We start from the raw sequence: 24,682 nt of genomic DNA on the forward strand, positions 1-24,682 counted from the left end.
GGCTTCAGGGTGTGTCTGGCCCATCTCGCTCAGTCCCAATCATCTGGACCCCAGCAGCAAGCTAACCTACCGAGCATCTGCTCCCTGGTAGCCAGTGCATGTCATGGCGACTGGTCAACTGGTTGACTGCCCACTGGTCGTCAGTGCACATCATAGTGAGCCTTATCATATCATTAGCATATTACACTTTGATTGGTTGAATGGCCGAACAGATGACCGGACAAAGCATATGAGGCTTTCAGTATATAGGATATTTTTTAATCCTCCCCAGAGGATATTTTTCCTACTGATTTTTAGAGAGTGGAAAGGGGACAAGGGGGGAAGAGAAAGAGAAAGAAACATCGATGTGAGAGAGACACATCAATTGGTTGCCTCCTATATAGGCCCAAGTGGAGGGCAGGGATCAAACCTGCAACCCACATAAGTGCCCTTGACCTGGAATCAAAGTCACAGCCCTTCAGTGTTTGGGCCAACACTAGCCACTGAGCAACACCAGCCAGGGCTGAAGATTTTCTATTTTGTCCAAATCTCTAGCCTGGCCACTCTGGGAAACTCTGAAACCCATGATCTATATGGTTTCATCAATTCCTCAAATATTTACTGAGCACCTACTAGGACCCAGATTCCACTGGCAAGAGTTCCACCAGAAATGCTCTCTGTCTGTAGTCCGATGTGGGGGAAAGTGTTTTCGGAGCTGCTGCATGGATCGTGGCTGGGTCCCACCGAGAACCCACCTCTCCTCAAGGTAAGCTGCCTCTCTGCTCTTCCTTCTCTCCCTGCCCTCATGCCCAAGGGCTACCGCCTACCTTACAGCAGTGCCTCCTACCTTATAGCAGTGCCGCAGTTTGGGGTCGGAGGCCCAGCCCTGGGGACAGGAGCCAGTGAGGCTGGGCGTGGGGTCTGGCCCCGGCAGCTCGGGCGTCACGGGTGTGCCCAGGCTCTGCCGGCAGATGTAGCGAGCCCAGAACATGGTGCAGTTCTTCACCTCCCACAGCCCCATGGCGCTGCCCGTGGCCAGGGCCACGCAGCCCCCGCGGCTGTACCCTGAAGGACAGAGAAGGGACGCCTGTATGCCGAGGAGGAGCCGTGCCCGGCGCCCCCTCACCTGCGGGACACACCACCGGGTGGCCCTCTCTGCGGGGACACGGTCCGTGAGGGGGCCCGGGAGGACAGGGAGGGGGGTAGCGCCCTAACTCTGTGTTTACTCCTGTGAGCTCGTAGGCAAGTTGCTTAACCTCTCTGAACTAGTCTCATCACCTACCTCAGCAGGTTATTAAAAGGGTAAAAAAAAAAAAAAAAAAAAAAAGATAATGCATGTGCCGAAACCGGTTTGGCTCAGAGAGTCGGCCTGCAGACTGAAAGGTCCCAGGTTCGATTCCGGTCAAGGGCATGTACCCTGGTTGCAGGCACATCCCCAGGAGGGGGTGTGCAAGAGGCAGCTGATCGATGTTTCTCTCTCATCGATGTTTCTAGCTCTCTATCCCTCGCTCTTCCTCTCTGTAAAAAAAATCAATAAAATATATATATTAAAAAAAAAAAAGATAATGAATGTGAAATGATAATAATAACAGCAAGCACACGGTGCTCACTAGTCTAAGGGCTTTACATATCTGAATCATTTTAAGCCTCACACCGATCCTATGAGGGAAGTTACCCGTAGCTCCATTTCCCAGGTGAGGAAACAGGCTCAGAGATGTGCAGCTAACACACAGCAGAATCGGGGTCTGAGACAGCTTCCCCTCCCCGCAGGCAGGGCCCGTTCCCCAGGAAGCCCGGTCTCGGTCCCGGCAGGTCGGGTCCCCCTCGGAGGTCAGAGGGCGAGGCGGGCGGAGTGCCGGGGGGAGGGCTCACCAGGCTGGTCCCGGTTCCAGTGGGTGTACATGACCTCGTCGCCGCTGAGCCAGCGGAAGGAGCCGGTGCCGTTGAGGTCCTGCAGGGCCGTCCAGAAGTACTCACCGTCCCAGTTGTAGATGAGGCTGCTGACAAAGGCCTGCTCGAACCTGCGGGGAGGAGGCCGGTCAGGGGGTCGTGCCTCGGCTCTCCCCCCACGCCCTGGGCCCCACGCCAGCTGCCCTCCCTGCCCCTGGAGCCGAGGCGCTGTGTCCGATCGGTGACTCCGTGAGGGAAGTGGGGATCCCTGGGGGCCTTGCCGCTCACACACAGCAGCCCAGCTGCCCTCTGAGCCCGGCTGAGGAGAAAGCAGAGGAAATCAGACCCAGCCAAGTGTCTGATTGGGCATCGAACCCACACCTCTACCTGTGTGTGCCCCTGCCCAGGCCCACCCCACAATGGAGTCGCGTAATAATCAGGAGTCTTTCACCAAAACCGGCTTGGCTCAGTGGATAGAGCGTCGGTCTGAGGACTGGAAGGGCCCAGGTTCAATTCCGGTCAAGGGCATGTACCCTGGTTGCAGGCACATCCCCAATAGGGGTGGTGTAAGAGGCAGCTGATCGATGATTTTCTCTCATCGATGTTTCTAACTCTCTATCCCTCTCCCTTCTTCTCTGTAAAAAATCAATAAAATGGTGTGTTTTTTTTTAAATAATAATCAGGAGTCTTTCTTGTGACAATCTTAGGTCCTTCTGTGCTCGATGACAAGACGCCCCCGTTTGACGGAGGAGCCACATTAGGCCAAGACATAGGAGCAGGCCGGCCCGGGACCCTCCCCCTCCGGTACCTGTTGGTGATGGTGACCAGCTGGGCGCCCTGGTCCGTGCACAGGCGCCGGGCCTCGCTGTAGGTCACCTGGTCCTCTCCCAGCCAGTAGCAGGATGGGCTGTGCCACTTCCAACCCTGGCTCGAGAGAGTGGGCAGGAGAGGGGTGTCTGTGGGGGAGGACACGCCTCTCTCACCCCTAAATCCTGGGGCAGGGGGACGCCGGCGGCATCCGGAATGTGCTGGGAGGGGCTGTCTGACAGCAGAGACGGCCCTCGCTGTGCTGAGTGCTGTATGCTGTCACGCCAGCCTCCCGCTCCCGCCATTCCCCACAACCGCCAGGCCAGGGGAGGAAGCAGGGCCCAAGGAGGGCTGACCGGAGACAGCCCGTGACCGCCGTGGCCTCCTCTCGAACGTGTAAACCAAGAGAAGGAGCGGGAACATTGCCAGCTGGCTGAGAAACCAGAGCCAGAAAGCCGGGAGAGTGGCCAGGACGTGGAGGGGGCTGGGCGGTCCTCGGGGGCCTGGAAAAGCTGGAGTGCGCAGCGGCTGTGACTGGCCGGGGGGTGGGAGGGGAGACGGACCCTCAGCGAGGGGCGGCAGAGCAATGGAAGGAAGACCACGGCTCCTGAGCAGATGCCCCCCTGGCCCCCGCGCCCACAGACCCCTCTCCCCTCAGGGGCTCTCTGCTCCTGCCTCTCTGATGAGGAGTGGAGGCTCAGAGAAGTTAAGTGACTTGGTGTTATACAGACAGAACAAGGGAGAGCCCGGACTTGAACCCCCTCCACAGAGGCTGGCCTGTCCTCACCACAGCCCTGCTCCTGCTAAGAAGGCTCCAGATGCCTGCCAGGGCCTTGGCTGCCAGCAGGCCTTGACGTGGGAAGCCTGGGGCGTGGGCTCGAAGTTAGGAGAGAGATGCAGCCCTCTGGGCAGGAGCCAGGGCACAGAGAAGCTGGTGTGTGTGTGTGGGTGTGCGTGTGCTCACTGGACGCATGTGTACGTATTGGGGCCGGTGGGGTGGGGTGGGGAGAGGAATCCCATATGCCCAGAGGGCTGTGCTAAGACCCCTGGCTCCCTCAGAGTGCTAACCATGGCTAATTAGCCCAGCACATACACTGTAGGCCAGCCCTGGTGCAGGGCAGTTAGTAATTCCTCTTCCCCCTCCTCCACCTCCTCCAGACCAGGCCAGAGCCCGGGACCATTCCCCGACCGTGCTGGTCCCCCAGACTCTCCAGCCCGGCCTGTCAGTTCTCTCCCGCCTCCCACGGGAGGGCATGCCTGTTGGTGCTTCCTGTCCCTCCCCTGGGGAAGAGTGTGGGTGCAGGTGGGGTGTGGTCATGGGGCTTCACCCAAAGAAAACAAAGAACCACCTGGCAAAGGGCGGGTGGGACTGTGGCCTCAGCAGATGGGGACGTCTGGGCCAAAATACCACAGAGCGTTCTTTCCAAGCAATCTCCCCTCACACATCTACACCACGTACCCCCTGCTCGGCTGGGGGCTGGGGGCTGGGGGCTGGAGGAGGGAGGTGGGTTGATCACCCACGCTCACCCTCATTCTCACACTCACTGATTCCCCTCCCTCCCCCCTGAACACCTGGGAGCCCCTGGAGTTTGGAGCACAAGGAGGGAGACCCCACAATGGCCTCCTTCCTCCAGAGACAGACAGGCGCCCCCTATGCCAGATGGTGTGCTGCGTGCCAGCAGAGACAGGGTGCTCAGAGGACACGGGCTCACCCTGGCAGCCTCCACTCAGGTGAAGGCTGGCCATGCCCAGCCGGTGTGGCTCAGTGGTTGAAGTTTGACCTTGAACCAGGAGGTCAGTTTTCATTCCCGGTCAGGGCACATGCCCAGGTTGTGGGCTCGATCCCCAACAGGGAGTATGCAAGAGGCAGCCGATGGATGTTTCTCTCTCATGCATGCTTCTATCTCTCCGCCCTTCTCCCTTTCCCTCTCTCTATCGATAGAATCAATAAAATTAAAAAAAATTAAAATATAGCCGAAGCCGGTTTGGCTCAGTGGTAGAGCGTCGGTCTGCGGACTGAAAGGTCCCAGGTTCGATTCCGGTCAGGGGCATGTACATTGGTTGTGGGCACATCCCCAGTAGGGGGTGTGCAAGAAGCAGCTGGCCGATGTTTCTCTCTCATCAACATTTCTAGCTCTCTATCTCTCCCTTCCTCTCTGTTAAAAAATCAATAAAATATATATTTTTTAAAAAAAAAATAAAATATATTTTTTAAAAAGCATGGACCAAAACTTAAAAAAAAAAAAAAGACTGGTCAGACTAGGGGTACCTCCTGTTCTCTGGAAAGTGGCTTCCCGGTGGAGAAGAGGCTGAGAAATGTGGGTGGGGAGTTCTGCTTCCTCCCCACAGCCCCGCCTCAGCCCACCCCACTCCTTCCGGTGAGGGGGCAGCTTGGAGAGCGGGAAGCAGGGTGTGCCAAGGGAGGTCGCCGCGGGAGGCTGCAGGATTCCCATCCCCCCTTCGCCCCGGAGCCCCTCTGCTGGCCGCCAGGACCCAGACCCAGAAGCACCCTCACCTTCCGGCAGCCGTGGTCCTCCTCGGTGGTCTCCTGGCTCAGCTGGCCCGCCTTCTTGCAGATGGACGGCAGGGACTGGTTACAGGGACTGTCATTCCAGCGGCCTTCCTGGGGACGCAGGGTGAGAGGGACTCTCAGGCCTCCTCCCCCAAACCTCCCAAGCCCTTCACACACCAGGCTTCTAGACCCGGCCCTGCCTCTGCTCGCTGTGTGATTCTGAGCAGGCGGCTTGACCTCTCTGTGTGCCAGGCTCCGAAACGGGGAAAGCAGGACTCGCTGGGTAAGCCTCGCTGGGTAAGCCTCATGGGGCAGAGGGGAGCAGACAGAGTTGATGTGCAACTGCCTGGCATTGACAAGCATTGTCTCCATGTGAAGAGGCGCTCCTTTAGATGACTGACAGCCCATTTCATAAACACCGGCTGAGTCTGCTAGTGTAGTGGATGGCAGGACAGACAGATGAGACTCCCAGTTCTGCAAGGTGTCCAGCCAGGACCTGCAGAGCCAGGCTGAGCAGACGGTGCGCCCAGACCTGGATCTCAGAGGATGCACTAAACAGCAATTCAGGCCTCAGTCCCCTCCTCAATCCTGTCCCTCCTCTGTCCTCAGCCGCCCCAGGGGTGGTGTGTCTGCCTTTAGTCCCATCTGAGGGCAGGGTGCTGCGTATCCCAGCCCCCAGGGGGATGCCTGGCATGTAGCACACTCTCAACAAATCACTGTTTATAAATTTTTAAAAAATACATTTTTATTGATTTCAAAGAGGAAGGGAGAGGGAGAGATAGAAACATCAATGATGAGAATCACTGATCGGCTGCCTCCTGCAAGACCCCCCATTGGGAATCAAGCCCGGAACCTGGGCATGTGCCCTGACCAAGGAACCGTGACCTCCTGGTTCACAGGTCAATGCTCAACCACTGAGCCACACCAGCCGGGCATGTTTATAAATTTTAAAATAGCACCCTCTTGTCCTGGCCAGTGTTGCTCAACGGTTAGAGCGAGAGACCACATACTCAAAGGCCTCGGGTTCGATTCCCAGTCAAGGACACATATCCGGGTTTTGGATTCGCTTCCACCCTTGGTTGGTATGTGTTCAGGAGGCAACCAGTCAATGTGTCTCTCTCATATCCATGTGGGTTTTTTTTCTCTCTCTCTGCCTCTCTCCCCTTCCTTCCTCCCTTCCAACTCTCTCTGAAAAGCAGTGGTGTGTGGTATCTCACCAGAGTGTCCTGTCTGTCCCTGAGGTGGGTAGTCTATCTCTATGGCCCTGTCCCTTTTGAAAGGGTCTCTTCTCTCTGCTCGAAGCCTTGCATCCATTCCTCCATCTGCCCGTTCCGCCTCTGAGCCAGGGCCCTGGCCAACAGTCCTCGCCCGCCCACTACGTTCACGAGGGGACAGGGACTTGCACAGGGCATCCTGGCCCCTGGAGCATGTCCACGTAACGTGGCCTCCGATGCCACCTGCTGGTGAGAACAGCAGCGTCCTAAGGTTTCGTGAGAACTAACTCCTTGAACCCTCCCAGTGCCCCCCTGAGGTTGGCACCATCCGTGTTCCGTTTGCAGATGAGGAAACCGAGGTGCACAGAGGTTAAGTCACGTGCCCAGAGTGGCCCCGCTAGTCGGGGGAAGAAGAGGGGGAGGGGGTCAAACACCGGCAATCTCCCATGGGGCAGGGCTGGTGGGGAAGACGGGGCTTCTGAGAGGCCATGGGGTGGGGTTCCAGGCCGGTACCCATAGGACTGGGGTAGCACCGGAAGGCTGGTGTGTGTTTGGGGCCCTGTGGTGGGGAGAAGGGGTTCTCACCGGCCCCCAAATGGTGACGCAGTCCTCCAGGCTGTCCCGGAAGTTGTTGGGCTCGAAGGGGTGCCAGTGGGTGAAGCTCACGAGGCTCCCGTCCGACCACTCAAAGTTCATCTGCAGCTTCAAGTCGTTGAGGCCGATCCACAGCTCCTCCACCTCTGGGGGTGCGGCCGGCGGGAGGGGGGGAGGACAGGAGAGTCAGCCGCAGCCACCGGCAGGGGAGGGAGCGGCCGCCCCAGCCTCCTGGGCGGGGCCGGGTGGGCATGGGGAGGCCCCTCACCTTGCTTGATCTGCTTGGTGATGAACTCCAGCTCGGCCATGCTGTGGATGCTGAGCAGGTCGCCGCCGCCCCGCAGGCACGCCTTCTTGGAGTCCTGCCAGCTGCGCTTCTCAGCCTGCAGGCGGTAGCAGTGGCCCTGGAAGGGCTGCCAGCTGGGCTCGCACTCCACCCTCACGTTGGCCCACACGTCTGCAGAGACCCACAAGGCCGCCGCTCAGCGATCAGGCCGCCAGCCTCACTCACGTCCTCCCCAAACCTATTTTCCCATCAGCCCTTCCTGCCAGGACAGGTCTGAGTGCTGAATGCCGACGACAAGATAAAATCCTCCAGAGGCAGAGCCGCGGGAGGTGGTGGCGGCGGATCCCACTCGAGACAGGACGGCCCCTGCCGAAGCCGGTTTGGCTCAGTGGATAGAGCGTCGGCCTGCCGACTGAGGGGTCCCGGATTCAATTCCGGTCAGGGGCATGCGCCTTGGTTGCGGGCACAACCCCGGTAGGGGGTGTGGGGGGGGGCAGCTGATCGATGATTCTCTCTCATCGGTGTTTGTAACTGTCCCTCTCTCTTCCTCTCTGTAAAAAATCAATAAAATATATATATAAAAAAAAGACAGGACGGCCCTCTCGCCAGGGTGCTGAGAGACATGGGCAGGGACTCAGGGCAGACCAGCCCCGGGAATTCTGTCTCCTCTGCTGGAGTGGAGTTTCCTGCTACAAGGCTCACACTTAGCTCCTGTCCACCTTGCTTAGTGAACGAAACCCATGCCATTATCTCGGATGTCTCAGAGGACGTCTACTGCATGTGGGCCGTGCTGGGCCTGGTGGTCCAGGACGAAGGGACTAAGGAAATGGGGCCCCCCAGGTGGGCGGCAGGTAAAGTCACCCGCTGACCGGCTGGCATCCCTGGCTGGAGTTGCTCCACTTGCTACTCGCCCTCCCCCCCCCCCCCAACCCACCCCCAGCTCCTCTCCCTGCTCCCCAGGGCTGGCTGACTGACTGGTTCCTTCCTTGCCCCCCAGTCCTTGCATTTCCAGGTTCACCCACTGGGGAGTGGGGTCCAGGGGCCGCGGAGACAAACAAGCCCTGGCTTGGACCTTGGCAGAAGAAAAGAAGATTTTACCGCGCCACCCGCCATGTCAGGCTCGGGCAGGATTCTGCCTGGCCGGGCAGGAAAGCATGTGCCCGCTCGAAGCACCGCCCGAGACCGGGGCTCCGGGATGCACTCCGTCCTGGGAGCCGCTCCAGGGTCCAGCCAGCCCGTTTCCTGGAGACCCAGCAGAGCGAGCGGCAGGGCCAAGAGCCAGAGCGGGTCGCTCCGGGGCTCTGGACTGTCCATCATCTCTGCTGGCCACGGAGCAGAGACCCAAAGCTGCGGCCCCAGACAGAACCGGCATTTCCTGGGTGTTCAGCCTCAGGGGCCGGCTTTGGGGTGGAGGAGGAAGGGAGCTCAGGAAATGTGGGTGCTTCGGGGGCACGATGCTGCCTAACGGGCTTTGAGGGACAAGCCTGGGAAGGCAGAAGAAAACCTGCCTCAGGCAGAGAAGAGGGGGCTGGGTGAATGAGGAAGTCCAGAGCCACAGACATGTCTGCAGGTCTGTGTGATGACTCGCCAGGGGGCCAGGCCAGGGAGACCCAGGGACAGAGAATTCGGGCGAGAAGCCAGATTCTAGGGGGACCCCAGAGGGGCTAGGTCTGCCCTCAGGGGTCCCCCTTCCTTCAGAGAGCAGCTCCTGGAAGACCGGGAAGTGGGGCCTGCTCCAGGCTCCCTCCAGCTAGAGGTGGGGCGCCCAGGTTGTAAGCCTTTGCTCTGACCCCCAGGAGGCGAAGCAGCGAGGAAGCAGGAGCTGACAGGCCCCGGATCAGTCCGTCTTGGGCAACATTTTAATGGTCAGAAGCAGAACTTGCACTCCGTGCGTTCTTTCCTCTGGGTGTTTGTGGAATTTTTTTCTTTCTGGTTTTGCTGTATTCTGCTGGGAAAAATCCCCTTTCCACCATCCCAGGGTCCCTGATTCCTGCAGAGCCCCCTCCAACCTCCGCTGACAAACGCCTTCCGGAGTGAGCTGTACGAATCCCGTGTGTCAGCGAGACACTCCCTGGCTTCGAAGCCTGCGAAGGCTCCCCCTGCCGACCTGGCCCCACCCAAGCTTCGCCCCACAGCCAGGACCCTTCCGGGACTGACTGGCTGCAGCCTGCCCTTCTGAACCATTCCCCACGCTCTCTGAGCCGGCGCTTCTCAAACTGTGAACGAAACGCAGGTCCCGGTTAAATTTACCTGCGGCCCGGCCCAAGGCTCTGCCCTGGGAAGGAGCTCCCAGGCCAGGAGCTCAGGACCCCACTTTGAGTAATTATACTCCCACCAGACCACTCACCCGCCTTACAACGTCCCCGTCCTCCCATGCCTCCACACCCTCGCTCCTGCAGCTCCCTCTCCCAAGAACGCCCTTCCCATTCACGTCTTGGTGGCTTTTTAAACTTTCACTCAACCTGAAAGGCCCCAATCCAACGGAGACGTCCTTGAAACCCGCCCCAACCTTCAGAAGCTTCCTTCCTCGTCTGGGCACTTCTCCTCTGACACTACTGCACGTGTTTTTATCACAGCACGGAGCGCAGGATAGTCCCGTTGTGCGAGGAGGTGTCTGTCCAACAGGCTGACCTCCCCGGGGACCCGATGAATAATACCGGCCTTTGGCACGATTCTTAACACACCCCCGGGGGAATGAATGGGTGGCACGTCCCAACCTGTTCAGACGTTAGCTGAGCTGCTAAGTAAGAACAGGAGGCCCGAGCTGGTTTGGCTCAGTGGACGGAGCGCCGGCCTGCAGACGGAAGGGTCCCGGGTTCGACTGCAGTCAAGGGCACATGTCCGGATTGCAGGCTCGATCCCCCGTGTGGGGCGTGCAGGAGGCAGCCCATCAATGATTCTCTCTCCTCACTGATGTTTCTCTCTCTCTCTCCCTCTCCCCTCCTCTCTGAAATCAATAGAAATGTATTTAAAAAAAGAACAGGGGCCACCTTGTGCTCTGAGCCTGGGCCGGCTGTGGTCATGAGGAGCCCCCCCACTCCTCACTCCACACCTCCCCCCCCCACCTGCACCGGAACCAGGTCTCACCGGGAGGCTCGGGCTGGGCCGGGGCGTTGAGCTTCTTCTTGCACACGTAGGGCAGTGCGATGCTGCAGTCGCGGTTCTGCCAGCCCCCGGAGGACTCCGTGCGGATGACTCCACAGTTCTCCTCGCTCGGGTTGTCCGGCTGATCTGTGGGGAGGGCAGGGTGCCGGCACCCCAGGAGAGAGACTCACACCCCTGCCCCGGGAGCCCTCCTCCAAACCGCCTGCCCCCTCGGAAGCAGGAGCCAGCTGCAGATGCCCAGCTCTGCGCTCAGCCCTCCCTCACCGGGCACCGCAGGGCCGCACTGCTCTCTCACCGGGCCCACACAGCCTGAGTTCTACTCACAACTGCTACCAGCCCCACCCGGCATCCCTGGCCAGGCTGTAGGCGCCCTGGGTACCGGGGCCTGAAATCCAGTCCATTGCCCAGGCCCTCTGCCCCGAGCACTGGTTCCTAATTCATACAAACGCATTGCATGGGCTAGCGGGGCCCTCCCAGGGGGCGGGGGAAACCTGCCCCCCTCCCAGCCCCACTCTGAGGAGACTGCGCCTGTGGGGTCCCCAGGCCACCCTGTACCCCGAACCCCATGCCTCACCACTCTCCCAGTTGAGGTACTTGAGGGGCGAGTTGTCCGACCACTGCCAGCCTCCACTGGTGTCCAGATCGTTAAGGCCGATCCACAGTGTGGAACTGTAGCCGGTGAGGAGCCCTGGCAGCGAGACCGTGACAGTGAGACGCAGGCCGCCCACCCTCGGCCCTCCTCCTCTTTGCCCCAGCATCACCCTTACCCCCGCAGGCAGGCAGAAAGGGATGCCTAGCCGGTTTGGCTCAGTGGATAGAGCATCGCCCTGTGGACCAAAGGGTCCTGGGTTCGATTCCGGTCAACAAGGGCATGTGCCTCAGTTGCAGGCTCCTTTCCGGCCCGGGCTCATGAAGGAGGCAACCAATCGGTGTGTTTCTCTCACATCAATGTTTCTCTCCGTCTTTCCCTTTCTCTGTGTTTCTCTCACATCAATGTTTCTCTCCGTCTTTCCCTTTCTCTGTTTTCCCCTCTCTCTTCCACTCTCCCTAAAAATCAATGGAAAAATATCCTCGGGTAAGGATTAACAAAAAGGAAAAGAGAGAGTGCTGAAACCGGTTTGGCTCAGTGGATAGAGCGTTAGTCTGTGGACTGAAAGGTCCCGGGTTCGATTCCGGTCAAGGGCATGTACCTTGGTTGCGGGCACGTCCCCAGTGGGGGGTGTGCAAGAGGCAGCTGATCGATGTTTCTCTCGCATCGATGTTTCTAACTCTCTATCCCTCTCTATTCCTCTCTGTGAAAAATCAATAAAAATATATTTAAAAAGAGAGAGAAAGAGGAGAGAGAATGAGAGAGAGAGAGAGAGAGAGAGAGAAAGAGAGAGAGAAAGAGAAGAGAGAAGAGAGAAGAGAGGAGAGAAAGAGAAGAGAGAAGAGAGAAGAGAGGAGAAGAGAAGAGAGGAGAGAAAGAGAGAGAGAAAGAGAAGAGAGGAGAAGAGAAGAGAGGAGAGAAAGAGAAGAAAGGGCTCAGGGCTCTCCAGAGGCAGGAGCAGGTCTCAGGGCCCTGGACCCTGCCCCGTCCCCGGTGTGTCAGACCCCAGCCAGCCCAGCCCGGGCGGCCCACCGCCTCACCGTTGATGTAGGTCTGCTCGTGGATCTCGGTGATGCTCAGCAGGTCCGCCCCTTGCTGCTCGCAGCTGGCCCAGGCCTCCCTCCATGACAGCGTGGACTGGAAGTTGAACTGGTAGCAGCTGTCGGTCAGCTGGTCCTTGTCCCAGAAGGTCTCACAGTCATTACCTGCCAGTGTGACAGCCGGACATGGGTCCTCCCCGGCCCCGGGCGTCAGGGCCCGCACGGGGGTCCCTGCGGAGTGCAGACCCCGCGCGGGCCGCTCCAGGCCGCGAGGGGGGCCACTCCCCCCCCCCCCCCCCCCCCCCCCCCCCCCCCCCGCCCCGAACATCCTGCCCCCGCACCCGGGGCCAGCCCCGCCCCCCGCCGCTCTCACTCTTGATGGGGCAGAAGCCCCAGCGCTCGTCCTTGCCGTAGTCCTGGGTGGTGGCACACCACAGGTGCCCGTCCTCGCGGCCCGTGCTGGTGCAGCCGTGGAACCACTGGTTGTCGTACTTGAAGGGGATGGTGCAGGGCTTGCCGTGGGAGTTGCCCTGGATGGTGTAGACCTCTGCAAGGAGGGCAGTGGGCCTTGGCATGGGGACCCCGGGGGCCAGGGGTGGGCAGGGGTCAGCAGAGGGGGGAAGGGTGGTGACATCGGACAATGGCTTTCAGGCTCCCTCTTCCACCAGATGTCCCAGGAGCCTGGGGGAGTCCTGCTGCCCATCCCACAGGGCCGGGAGGGGTCCTCCAGCGCCCCCGATGGCTGTCCACACTCCAGCTGGGTGAGGGGGTCTCCGAGTCACCCCCAAGGGGCTGGGCCTGAAGGAATCCCGACTCAGGTCCCTGGCCTGGGGGGCTCCACAGTGCACCCCCTTCTCCCAGGTTCCACTCAGGGTGGCTTCCAGGAAAAGGATCCCCCAGGATGGAGCTGCCCTCTGGGGGTGACCCTGAGGTCTCCCTAGAGCAGGGGTCGGCAAACTATGAGTCCACAGAGCCAAATATCACCAGCACGACGACTGAAATGCCTTTTGAGAGCCACATTTTTTTACACTTAAACTTCTTCTAACGCCACTAATTCAAAGTAGACTCGCCCAGGCCGTGGTATTTTGTGAAAAAGCCACACTCCAGGGGCCAAAGAGCCACATGTGGCTCGAGAGCCGCAGTTTGCCAACCACGGGACTAGAGAGGAGGCCTTAGGGAAGGAAATTTTACATTATACACTTTTGTGTGGATGGAGGCCTTTACACGCGTGTAAATTAATTTTGTAATTTTTTTTAAAAAGTAAGCGAGCTGAAACCGGCTTGGCTCAGTGGATAGAACGGTCGGCCTGCGGACTGAAGGGTCCCAGGTTCGATTCTGGTCAAGGGCATGTACCTTGGTTGCGGGCACATCCCCAGTGGGGGGGGGGGGAGTGCAGGAGGCAGCCTAATCGATGTGTCTCTCTCATCGATGTTTCTAACTCTCTATCCCTCTCTCTTCCTCTCTGTAAAAAATCAATAAAATATATTATTTAAAAAAAAAGTAAATGAGATGCTTTGAAGTTCATTTTCTTACTCAAAAATGTTTCCCGTTCCAATGAAAGATGTGCCTGCCGAAGGTCCACAGAGGAAAAGGCCTTGTCACCCGGGAATGTGTCCCTCCGGGCTCCAGTTTCCTCCCACCCCCCGCCCGCCCCTCGGCTGCCAGCGGCCTCTCACCGTAGTAGGGCCGGGCACACAGATCCTCCTCGCTGCCGTAGATGGACCACTGGCCGCTGCGGGCCTGGTCGCCGCGGTCGGCAGTGCCCGCCTTGGACGCGTTGCCCGCTCGGCCCCCCAGGAGCAGGTTCAGCTGGTCGCCCAGCGTGCGGCAGTGCCAGCGGAGGTTCATCGCCTCCCGGTCACACTCGTACATGCCCAGGGAGGCCGTGGTGTTGGTGCCCGGCCAGCCTGTGCCCAGGCACTGCATGGTGCCCAGGTTGAAGAGCCGGTTCCGGGAGACCCACTTCCAGCGCTGGGCGGGCAGGCTGCTGCTGCAGCGCGGGGAGACCCGGACCTGCCCGCCCTGGGCCTCCAGGCAGCCCTCCAGGCCGTAGCTGAAGATGAGGAAGACGTTGGGTTCTAGGGAGAAAGGCAGGACAGGAAGCCATCATCCCAGGGGCTCTCTCTCCTGGCTGGCCCCCGATGGCCAGGGCTGCCCACAGACAGGAGCCGGGAGCCTGGTGCTCGGTCTCAGCCCTCCGCCACCCCCACCCCCACACGCAAACCCAATGCCACAGGCAGGTGGAGACTTTGTGGGAGAGGCGGAGGCATTCACACCACACACACGTCGAAACCTTCACCTTCTCTTGACAGGAGCACGGTTTTCCGCCGAAGTGTTCCAGCCCGGAGTCATTGTCTTGCTCTGCCCACTCGCTCCATCCTTTCCTCCCATCTAGGATGTCCCCACACCACTCACTGCCCCCATACCCAACCTTTCAGGCCCCTGCTTCAAGGCCTTGGAAAGACAACTCAGCATTCTTCAAACACAAGTCAAACGCTTTACTCTGAGCCTCAAGATCCTGCATGGGCCAAAACCGGTTTGGCTCAGTGGATAGAGCATCGGTCTGCGGACTGAAAGGTCTCAGGTTCGATTCCGGTCAAGGGCATGTACCTTGGTTGCGGGCACATCCCCAGTGTGTGTGTGTGGGGGGAGGGGGGTGCAAGAGGCAGCTGATCGACGATTCTCTCATTGATGTTTCTAACTCTCTGTCCCTCTCTCTTCCTTTCTGTAAAAAATCAATAATATATATATATATATATATATATATATATATATATATATTTATATATTTATTTATTTTTTTTTTTTAAGCCACATCTTTCGAGAAGCCCTCTGTTACCTCCTATTTGAAACTGTCCACACAGTTCCTCTCTAGTAGCAGGTCCCTGGAGTGTAATTCTCTCGACAACATTTATCATTATCTGATCTTTTGTTCAGCGTCTGGACTATTTGCGTCTTATTTTTTTCCCCTTGATCAGGGTCCCTTTTTCCTGCGGCCTGCATGTCTAGTCATTTTTATTATAAGCTGTGCATTGTAAATAATGTTATAAGGAGTCTGGATTTTAAGTTCCATACGGAACCTTGTGGGTGACGTAGTCCAGGGAGTCTGGATTTATCTTCCTAAAAAGAATGCTGCTTTGTTCTGACACGCCGTTCAGTGACTGATGAATCACTGGATCCTGCAGAGGCTTGGTTTGGGGCTTTGCTAGGGTGGGGTTGTTTGGGTTTTTGCCTTTCGTCTTAGGGTGTGTCTCTTAGCCTTCGGTGAGGCCCTTAATCATAGGTGAGGCCCTTCAGGAGTTTCAAAGGAAAACTTAGAGCAATTACTAAGCCCCTCTAACTTGGTGGAACTTGAATTCCAAACATTTTCCTCCAACCAGGCAGCGGGAGGGGGGGGGGGGGACCTCTTTGTCTCCCAGCTGCCATTTCTTCCTGGATCCCTTAAGACCTCACAATTTTAAATATATTTCTTTATTGACTTTAGAGAGGAAGGGAGAGGGAGAAAGAGATAGAAGCATCAATGATGAGAGAGAATCATTGATCGGCTGCCTCCTGCATGCCCCCTACTGGGGATCAAGCCCACAACCCGGGCATGTGCCCTTGGCTAGATTCGAACCTGGGACTCTTCAGTCCACAGGCCTACACTGTATCCACTGAGCCAAACCGGCTAGGGCAAGGCCTCACAGTTTAGCAGTTGCCATGAGCTTGAGGAGCATGTGAAGGGGAACTCTCTATGGCTCCTTCCTCTCCAGAATGTTCCCTCTTGATTGTTAGCTTTTCTGGTGGCCTCAGACTCTGACCCAGTAACACAGCCACGTTCTGTTTTAGCTTTTTGTGGAGGGAATGGGCTTCTGATCATAAATTCCTAACCCGGCAAGTCCTGGTGGTAATCACACCCCAGGCAAATAACTGTTTTAGTAAAAGGCTTATCCTCGCCTTAAGCAAGCCCTGTCTGTAGTTTCTGTGCATCCAGGTTAACATACTTTTCTTTGGGGGGGATGGGAGCAGTTAACACACCTTTGAAATGTGTCCTTTCAGACCACCCTCAAGAGAACACATAATCTTATTAACTATTCCCTAATCCAGTGTTTCCCAAACTTCTCTCATGATGAGAGTCACCCGGTGGAGTTGTTAAACTACAGATTCCTGAATCCCAACTAAGAAGTGCTAAACTAGAATTTTTGGGAACATATAGGTAAAATTGTATACTTAACTAGTGCTCTTCTTAGTTGGGATTCAGGAATCTGTAGTTTAACAACTCCGCCAGGTGATTCTCATCAGAGAGAAGTTTGGGAGACACGGCATCCAATCCCCACCTCGCCTTCTCCCAGCTTCAGGCGATCTTCCTTCTATTACCTCCTTCATTCCAAGGGCATAAATATAATAAAAGCAGCAGCAAACTGTCATTTCGTGGAAGCATTTTTCCCAGTCTTGAGATCTTGCTTCCAAGTATATCCTCTGTTTAGTGCAGATAAATTTTTATAAAAGTTCTCTAGAGATTTGGGTGGTCTGACATTGACCCTTTGTAAGAAGCAGTACTCTTGGGGGAAGCGTGGCTTCTGGTGCTACTCACATCATCTGCTTCTTCTTCTTCTTTTTTTTTTTTTTTTTTTACAGAGAGGAAGGGAGAGGGATAGAGAGTTAGAAACAATGATGAGAGAGAAACATTGATCAGGTGCCTCCTGCACACGCCCCACTGGGTATGTGCCCGAAACCAAGGTACTCCGGTCAAGGGCACACACCTTAGGGCTCATCTGCTTCTTCTTTCATTTTTTTTTTTCCCCTCCCCAGCATCTACTTGTTTTTGATTGCTCTCACACCACTGCACCTTATATTCATCCTTAGCCTATGAGCACTCTTGCCAGAGGATTAGACTGTATCAGGGTAAGAAACTCCGAGCCAGTAGGGAATTTTTATGACTTCATCTGAGCCAAACTGATAGCAAATGCTGGGAAGCAAAATCTTGAAGACTTAGAAAGTGCTCCGGAGAAGGATAGTCCTGGGGCTTATTTTCTACCTGGGAGCCAAAGCAGGAGCTGTGAGGAGGGTTACACGAAATCTATTGGTAGGAGATTCGGGGGGCAGGAGGAAGCAAAGGAGGGGACATCTCTGAGACTGGATAAAGAGTAAAACGGGGAGCCCAGCCAGCTTGGCTCAGTGGTTGGGTATCAACCTATGAACCAGGAGGTCACGGTTCGATTCCCAGTCACGGCACACGCCCTGGTTTCGGGCTCGATCCCCAGTGTGGGTTGTGCAGGAGGCACTGATCAATGATTCTCTCCCATCTGGATGTTTTCTCTCTCTCCCTCTGCCTCCCTCTCTGAAATGAACAGAGATAAATATATTTTTAGAAAGAGTAAAACAGAGAGACGTACTTCTTTTGCATCGGTGGGTACTGTGAGCCTTTACAGCACAGACAGATGGTAGGGGGGCAAAAAGATAAAAAGAATGGTGGTCTTGCGTGGTGGTCCTGGCCCAGAAGACATTACGCTGACATTGCGAAGGTGTTATCTTAGAGGGAGAGAAGAGGAGAGACATCGGTTTGTTGTTCCACTCATTCATGCATTCATTGGTTGATTTTTGCACGGGCTCCGACCGGGGACTGAATCCTCAACCTTGGCCTACTGGGTGGACGCTCTCACCGACGGAGATCAGACCATCCAGTGCGGTTACTGGTGGCCTCCAAGTTCGTAAAGCTCACCATGCTGAGCCTGTCAGTTTAGTGTGTGGCCCCTTTTTCGCCCACAGCTGATAGAAGCGATCCTGCCATTCCCAGAACTCATCACCTGACATGTTTTTTATTGTCTCCCTTCCTGTTCATACACTCCTGAGGACTTTATCTTCCCCACCGGATCCCTGGGACCCACCACTGGCTGACACACAGGAGTGCGGAACGAATACTGAGTGAACACACGAATGAACCTCAGGCCTTGATACCACAATGCACCAGCCTGCCTGGCTTTCTGCTCTCCGGCCCAGCTGCCAGATTCATCTTTCTAAACGGAGCGCCCACAGCTCCTGTCCACTGAGCGCTCAGAACATTGGGCAGGAAGGCAGGCAGGGCAGGGACCCTGGTCACTCCACTCTTTGAGAGCACCAGGCTGGGTCCTCTCTGGGCAGGACACCGCTGACCTCTAAAGCTCGGGTAAGGTGACTGCCACAGCTACTCATCCTCCTCAGGGGGGCTCCCCCTCAACGTGTTCCTCCCCTTCCAGCAAGCCACCTAGGACCCTACACGGCACCCAGGCTTGCAGAGCTTGCTCTAGGGCAGTGGGTCTCGACCTTTCTAATGCCACAACCCTTTAATACAGTTCCTCATGTTGTGGTGAACCCCCCCCCCCCAACAACCATACAATTATTTTTGTTGCTACTTCATAACTGTAATGATGCTACTGTTAATGAATCATACTGTAAACATCACAGGTTGAGAACCCCTAGCAGGGTCACCTAAGACCATCGGAAAACACAGGTATTCACATTACAATTCATAACAGTAGCAACATTACAGTTATGAAGTAGCAACGAAAATGATTTTATGGGCTGGGGGTCACCACCCCATGAGGAACTGTGTTAAAGGGCCCCGGCGTTAGGAAGGTGGAGAACCACTGCTGTAGGGTGTGGGGATTTGGGTCCCAGAAACCCCGCTGCGGTCGGTTGTAACAGAAGGTGGCCCTCAGCGGGGGGTGGGGAAAAGGGCCTGGAACCGGAAAAGGAGAAAACAGTGCTTGCTTTCACAGAAGCTTCCCAGAGATGGAACTGGACAAGCCGGACAGTACAACCCAAAACATCCCAGGAGCCCACAGCAACCCGGGGGGCAGTCCCGTCCCCTCCTCCTCCAGCGGGAAACTCACACGGGGACCACGGCGATCCCAGCCCGGCTGTGCAATGGTGACAAGTGGAAGGGCCCCGCGCCAGTCGGGAGGGGCAATCCCAGCATCAGGCCGCCTTCCCCTCACTGGACAGATGAGGAGACTGAGGCCCAGAGAGGGGAGGAGATCAGGATGCCCTCATTTTCCTCCAGTGTCACATGAACCTCCCTCCTCTGATGTTCTGGGCTCTGGGTTCAAATCCACATAACTTCCTGGAGTGCCAGCTATGTGTATGGCACGTCCCTAGCAATACTGGGGCCATGAGCAAGCACAAAGCACTGTCCTGGCTAGAGAATACTAAGTGTACCGGTTAATAATGCATATGTTTCTCTTAAAATTATGGTGTTTTCTTTGGATTACAAAATCCGCATTAACTGGTTAAGAGTTAATCCACATGAATTAATGGTTAATTTGAATTATTAACTGGATAACAATTAATCTACATTATTAACCATATTAATGCAGATTTTATAATTAAAGAAAACACAATAATTTCAAGAGAAACATCAAAAGTACATTATTTATTTTATGTCCATCGCTAGCCACACATTTCCCCATCTTTCAGGTAATTTGCGGATACCGTCCCAACAGAACTTTTCCTGTTTTGAGGCAAACTGTCCAGAGACCCAATTTTCCACTTCTTTGTACATTTTGCAGTGCTACTCAGAAAGTGTGTGTGCCGCAGGCACTGGTTTGGCTCAGTGGATAGAGCGTCGGTCTGCGGACTGAAAGGTCCCGGGTTCGATTCCGGTCAAGGGCATGTACCTTGGTTGCGGGCACATCCCCAGTAGGGGGTGTTCAAGAGGCAGCTGGTCGATGATTCTCTCTCATCGACATTTCTAACTCTCTATCCCTCTCTCTTCCTCTCTGAAAAATCAATAAAATATAAAAAAGAAAAAGAAAAAAAGAAAGTGTGAGGCCATCGATCTGAACAAGTGGTCATCTGAAGGAGCAATACGACAACATAGCGAACATATCAAAGTGCATATTATATCAACATATGTGTAACTCAGTCTATTGAAAAAAAATCCGCGTTATTAACCGGTGCACCTTGCAGTGGGTTTGGATACCAAAGAAGCTGTAAAATCCGGTGTTTGGGGGCAGCGAAGGGGGCTGTGCCTTTGGGGGGCAGGGAGGCTCCCTGAAGATCCTGAGGATCGGGAGGGGGCGGAAGGGGGAGACTGCGGGCCACAGAACCGCCTTGGTGGCCAATGAGAAGAGGAGGAGGACTTGGGAGCAGCGGGTCCCAGGGAATCTGCCAAGCTGGAGGCCGCCGGGGAGGGCGGGAGGGCGGTGGGGGGGAGGCTGGGGGAGCATTTTCTACCACAAGGTGAGAGGAGGCTGTTTCTCCAGGGCCCACAGCAGAAAGAGAGCTTTGGCTGAGCTCGACCCACAGGGGGAAAGGGAAGGGAGCGGAGGCGTTTCGAGAACTGACTCGGTTCTTTGCGTCCACGCTCTCAGCAAACCTAAGCGGAGCAGCAGCGAGGGCTCAAAGTAGGGAGGCCTGATGCCCCGATCCCCCATCCCCCCCGCCCCCACATCAATCACCACATGGCCTGGGTGGCGCTGGGCTCGGCATGGAAAATGTAAAGACGGACAGTCCTTGACCACTCACTGACTGCTCAGTCTCCGGCCTTTGTTTTATCTGCCCAGCTAACTTCCCATCCCCTCAGGATTATTTATAAAGAATGTCCCTGTACCTCTGGCTACGTGAGGGCATACAACGCTCACTCTTGGCCATGAAGAGTGTCCATCCCCTGGCCATGGTGATTGGGCACAAACTCAAACAGGGCTGTTCAGAGTCCCCCCCCTGAAATACAGGAAATTTTCTCTCCGCAGAGATTGCTACGCTGGGGCTGTCCATGGCATGCTTCCTGCCAGGAGACCTCTCTGCAGCGGGCAGGAATGGGGACAACACAGAAGGAGACGCAGAGTTAGATGGAAGGAGAGGAATAAGTCCTGGCGGTGCCGACCACCCAGTCCTGATCCCAAATTCTTGCAGCTCTTTCTGATCATTTACAGCCACATTCCTTTTTTTTCTTCTTCTTCTTTTATTGACTTGAGAGAGAAAGAGGATGGCACGAGGGGCGGGGAAGGCGGGAGAAAGACACAGATTTATTGTCCCATTTACTTCTGCATTCACTGGCTGATTTCTGTGTGTGCCTTGATGGGGATGGAACCGGCAACCTTGGGCATCAGGCCAACACTCCAATCAGCCCCGGGCCAGGCCCACACGCCCTCCCGTTCCATTTGGCTGCGCCTTTTGCACTGGGCTCTGTCCCTGGAACCAAGAGCCCTGATAAACACACGGCCCCTGGCAGGAGCCAGCGCCTCTGCCTCTCTCCCCATCTGGAACGCGGGCTGAGTTTCCTCACACCCCTGGCGGCCTCCCTCAGACCAGCAACGGGTTTCCTGGGCCTGCTGCAGCTCTGGGCCCCGCGGGGCAGCTGGAGGCTGGGCGCCGCCCCCTCCTCCTAATCACCCTCTGGCCGCCCCCTCTCCCCCCCATCCCCCGCCTTCCCCGGCTTCCTCCTCATGCAGATGACGAGCATTAGAGAAGCACTGTACTGGGTCCTACTGGGAAATCAAACAATAAGCCCTCGTGAGGTTGTCCATGAAACCGGAGAGGCACAACTCACAAGCCGTCCATGAAAGTTACAAGCAACACATCCAATGCACAGAACAGTCAGGACGTGGCTGGCTGGGGGGGAAGGCATCGCCAGAAATGGGTTCTCCAGAGCGCTGGAATGCCAGGAATCTTTCTGATGTGTAGCCCACACTCCTTGCTTCTCAGACATCCAGGTCACCATCCATTTGTCCCAGTGCTCAGGCAACTGGGTTTTGTTTGTTTATTTATTTCTAAATATTTTTTATTCCAGAGTGGAAGGGAGTGTGAGATAGAAACATCAATGATGAGAGAGAATCATGGATCAGCTGCCTCCTGCATGCCCCCCGACTGGGGATCGAGCCTCAACCTTGGCCTGTGGCCCTTGACCAGAATCGAACCTGGGACCCTTCAGTCCACAGACCAACGCTCTATCCACTGAGCCAAACCAGCCAGGGCGGCTGCTGGGTTTTAAAGCTACTTGTTCTGCACTGAATGACCCCCCTCCGCCTTGCCTGCCGTGGTCCCTGCCGCCCCCTGCCCTTTCCCGTCTGCTGTAAGGGCCACGCAATGCTTTGGCGGAGCGCAAAGGCTGTCGTCTGGCCGTCTTTGCTCCCGCTGACCCCGCAGCTTCCCAGACTCGGCCCCGCAGCGGAGGCAGCCAGGGGCCTGACCTCGGACACGACGGCTGTTCTCCATTACAAGCTGAAGCCATCATGCCGCGGGCAGCGCGGAGGAAGTTAATTCTAGCCCAGTTCCTGGCACGCAGCACCCTCTCGGCAGGAATCCGCTGAATGAGAGGCATGTCAAACAGAGCCCTGCAAGGCGCGAGCAGAGACGAGGACAAGCTGGGTGCTCGGAGCAGGGGCAACAGCAGGAGCAAAGGCGGGGACCCCGCGACCAGCCAGGCTCAGCTCCTAGAGGGCTGGAATCGGGGGCCAGCTGGGACTGGACTGGTGTCCCCGAGGGTGTGGGAGGGTGGCCTCCAGCCCACGAGCCTCTCCTTCACCCAGCCACCCCTCCCGAGGCCACGCAGAGGCGAGGGGTCATCCCAGGGAGAGTCGGGGCCGCCCACAGGGCTGCGGGCCAAGAGCAGCAGCTGTTTTCAATGAGCAGCTTGGCCCGGGGGCCAGGCCTGGAAATGTCCCTGAGTCAGCAGAAGCTGCCACCCCGCCCTGCGAGGGCCCACCCCGGGGCGGCACCGCACCCCGCATCACCTCGGCGGAAGCCTCTGTCCACGCCCGTGGCCATCACCCACAGGGGCCCGCGGAGGGGGAGCCGCATCCCTTCAGAGAGGGCAGGGGCGTCCCGTGACATGGAGACCCCCGTTCCCTGCCCAACTGTTCACTATTTCCACTGCAGTTCTGGGGTGCTGGGGGCTCCCCTCTACCCTCCACTCTCCAGCTTTTCACCCTCCCCTCCCTGCTCCCCAACAGCGCCCCCCACCCCCATTCCAGCCAGGACAGACTGCTAGCCCTCCATGGCTTAGAGTGCCTGCGGCTAAAACCAAACAGAAGGCTGCATTTCTATTTACTGAATTATTATTTTATTTTTAGAGAAAGGAAAGGAGGAAGGGGAGGAGAGCAAGGGGAAGAGAGAGAGCCGAAACCGGTTTGGCTCAGTGGACAGAGCGTGGCCTGCGGACTGAAAGGTCCCGGATTCGATTCCGGTCAAAGGCATGTACCTTGGTTGCGGGCACATCCCCAGTGCGGGGTGTGCAAGAGCAGCTGATCGATGATTCTCTCTCATCGATGATTCTAACTCTCTATCCTTCTCTCTTCCTCTCTGTGAAATATCAATAAAACATTTTTTTTTAAAAAGGGGAAGAGAGAGAAACATTGATTTGTTGTCCCACTCATTTATGCGTTCATTTGTTGATTTTTTTTTCTTTAAATATCCTTTTACTGATTTTTAGAGAGAGAAACATGGATGTGAGAGCAGAGCATGGACAGGCCGCCTCCTGCACACCCCACAATGGAGAAGCGAGCCCACCACCCGGCAGAGGCTCAGCCCCTGAGCCGGAGCAGCTGGGCCATTGGCTAACTTCTGACAGATGAAGCCCACAACCTTGGGGCTTGGGGATGAGGCTCTAACCACTGAGCTACCAGGCCAAGGCCATCCTTCATTCCTGGAGATGCTCTCCCCCGTGTGTCTTTTACAGCTGTGATATGCTTTGATCGAGGAAGAGGTTAAAGCAAACTCTGCCAGGGAGTGGCTTGCCACCTCCACCTCATGCGTGCAGAGAAGGGGATGTGACGGGGTGGAAACGCATGTGCATTCAGAGAGGCAACTTTCCCCCATTGCCCCTCCCGCAGGCACACCGGCGGCGCCCGCTCAGAGCGCCGGCCCCGGGGCTCTCTGCAACACAAACCCTCCCTCGCCTTAGCCTCTTGGGTTTCATGGTGTTTCATCTCACCTCCCTGCTGGTTTTTAAAAAATATATTTTTATTGATTTCGGAGAGGGAGAAAAAAAGAAACATGGATGATGACAGAGAATCCGGGATTGGCCGCCTCCTGCACTCCCCCTACCTGGGCATCAACCCCTGACCAACATCCAGCCCGAGACCCTTCCGTCCGCAGGCCGAAGCTCTAAGCCAAAGGAGCCAGGGCCCCCTGCTAGTTTTTATCTTCCGAGGAAAACATCCAAATCTTCGCAGGCTGCCCTGTCCCAGGCCCCATCTTGCAGGATGAAGTCAGGGAGCTGCTGGTCCTCGATAGGAGGGTCCTGCCCGCTCCCCAGCTCCCCTGCCCTTCTCCCACCGCTCCACCTCCCGGAGCACCCCAGGGGCGCACACCTGGACCCCCTTCTTCCCTCGCCCGGCCCCCGGGACGGGAGGCGCTGGGACCGCTCCGCTCTCCGGACCTTCGCGGCTGCAGCTGCGCCCCCTGCGCGGCGCGCCCTCCCGGCTCCCGCCCTCCCTCCGCCGCCCCCTCCGCCGCCCGCCGTGCCCCCGCCCCCCCCGCCCCCGGCACCCCCTCTCCAGCCCCGCGCTGTGCCCCTGCCCCCCACCCCCTCTCCAGCCCCGCGCTGTGCCCCCATCCCCGCTCGCCCTCTCCGCCGGGTCCCGAGAGGGGCCTCCCCCGCGGCCGGCCGCTCCCCAGCCCAGTTCTGCAAACGCCCGGCGCCGCCTGCGAGCCCGCAGCCAAAATAAACAGCCAAAGCCGCTTCCTTCCCGGGGGGCGGCTTTCACC

At 56.9% G+C, this 24,682-nt stretch overlaps 1 protein-coding gene across 4 annotated transcripts in view; it reads right to left on the minus strand.

Annotated features, from left to right (window-relative positions):
- Nucleotides 1–24,682, minus strand: part of MRC2 (mannose receptor C type 2) — a 63,127-nt gene that overhangs the window by 13,960 nt on the left and 24,485 nt on the right. For 2 of the 4 annotated variants that reach the window (XM_045586336.1, XM_045586335.1), the window contains exons 1-12: nucleotides 17,392–17,569; nucleotides 13,693–14,094; nucleotides 12,390–12,563; nucleotides 12,017–12,181; nucleotides 10,962–11,075; nucleotides 10,370–10,513; nucleotides 7,265–7,453; nucleotides 6,988–7,142; nucleotides 5,192–5,299; nucleotides 2,678–2,793; nucleotides 1,852–2,000; nucleotides 827–1,044 (exon numbers count right to left, since the gene is read on the minus strand). In XM_045586336.1, coding sequence (XP_045442292.1) covers nucleotides 827–1,044; nucleotides 1,852–2,000; nucleotides 2,678–2,793; nucleotides 5,192–5,299; nucleotides 6,988–7,142; nucleotides 7,265–7,453; nucleotides 10,370–10,513; nucleotides 10,962–11,075; nucleotides 12,017–12,181; nucleotides 12,390–12,563; nucleotides 13,693–14,094; nucleotides 17,392–17,554 — 2,097 coding nt within the window. In that variant the 5' untranslated portion in view covers nucleotides 17,555–17,569. Of the gene's footprint in view, nucleotides 1–826; nucleotides 1,045–1,851; nucleotides 2,001–2,677; nucleotides 2,794–5,191; nucleotides 5,300–6,987; nucleotides 7,143–7,264; nucleotides 7,454–10,369; nucleotides 10,514–10,961; nucleotides 11,076–12,016; nucleotides 12,182–12,389; nucleotides 12,564–13,692; nucleotides 14,095–17,391; nucleotides 17,570–24,682 lie in introns of those variants that run through there. The other 2 variants (XM_036450649.2, XM_036450648.2) reach the window with 1 other exon arrangement.

The sequence above is a fragment of the Pipistrellus kuhlii genome, unplaced genomic scaffold, assembly GCF_014108245.1.
Source record: "Pipistrellus kuhlii isolate mPipKuh1 unplaced genomic scaffold, mPipKuh1.p scaffold_m20_p_22, whole genome shotgun sequence".
Taxonomy (NCBI): Eukaryota; Metazoa; Chordata; class Mammalia; order Chiroptera; family Vespertilionidae; genus Pipistrellus; species Pipistrellus kuhlii.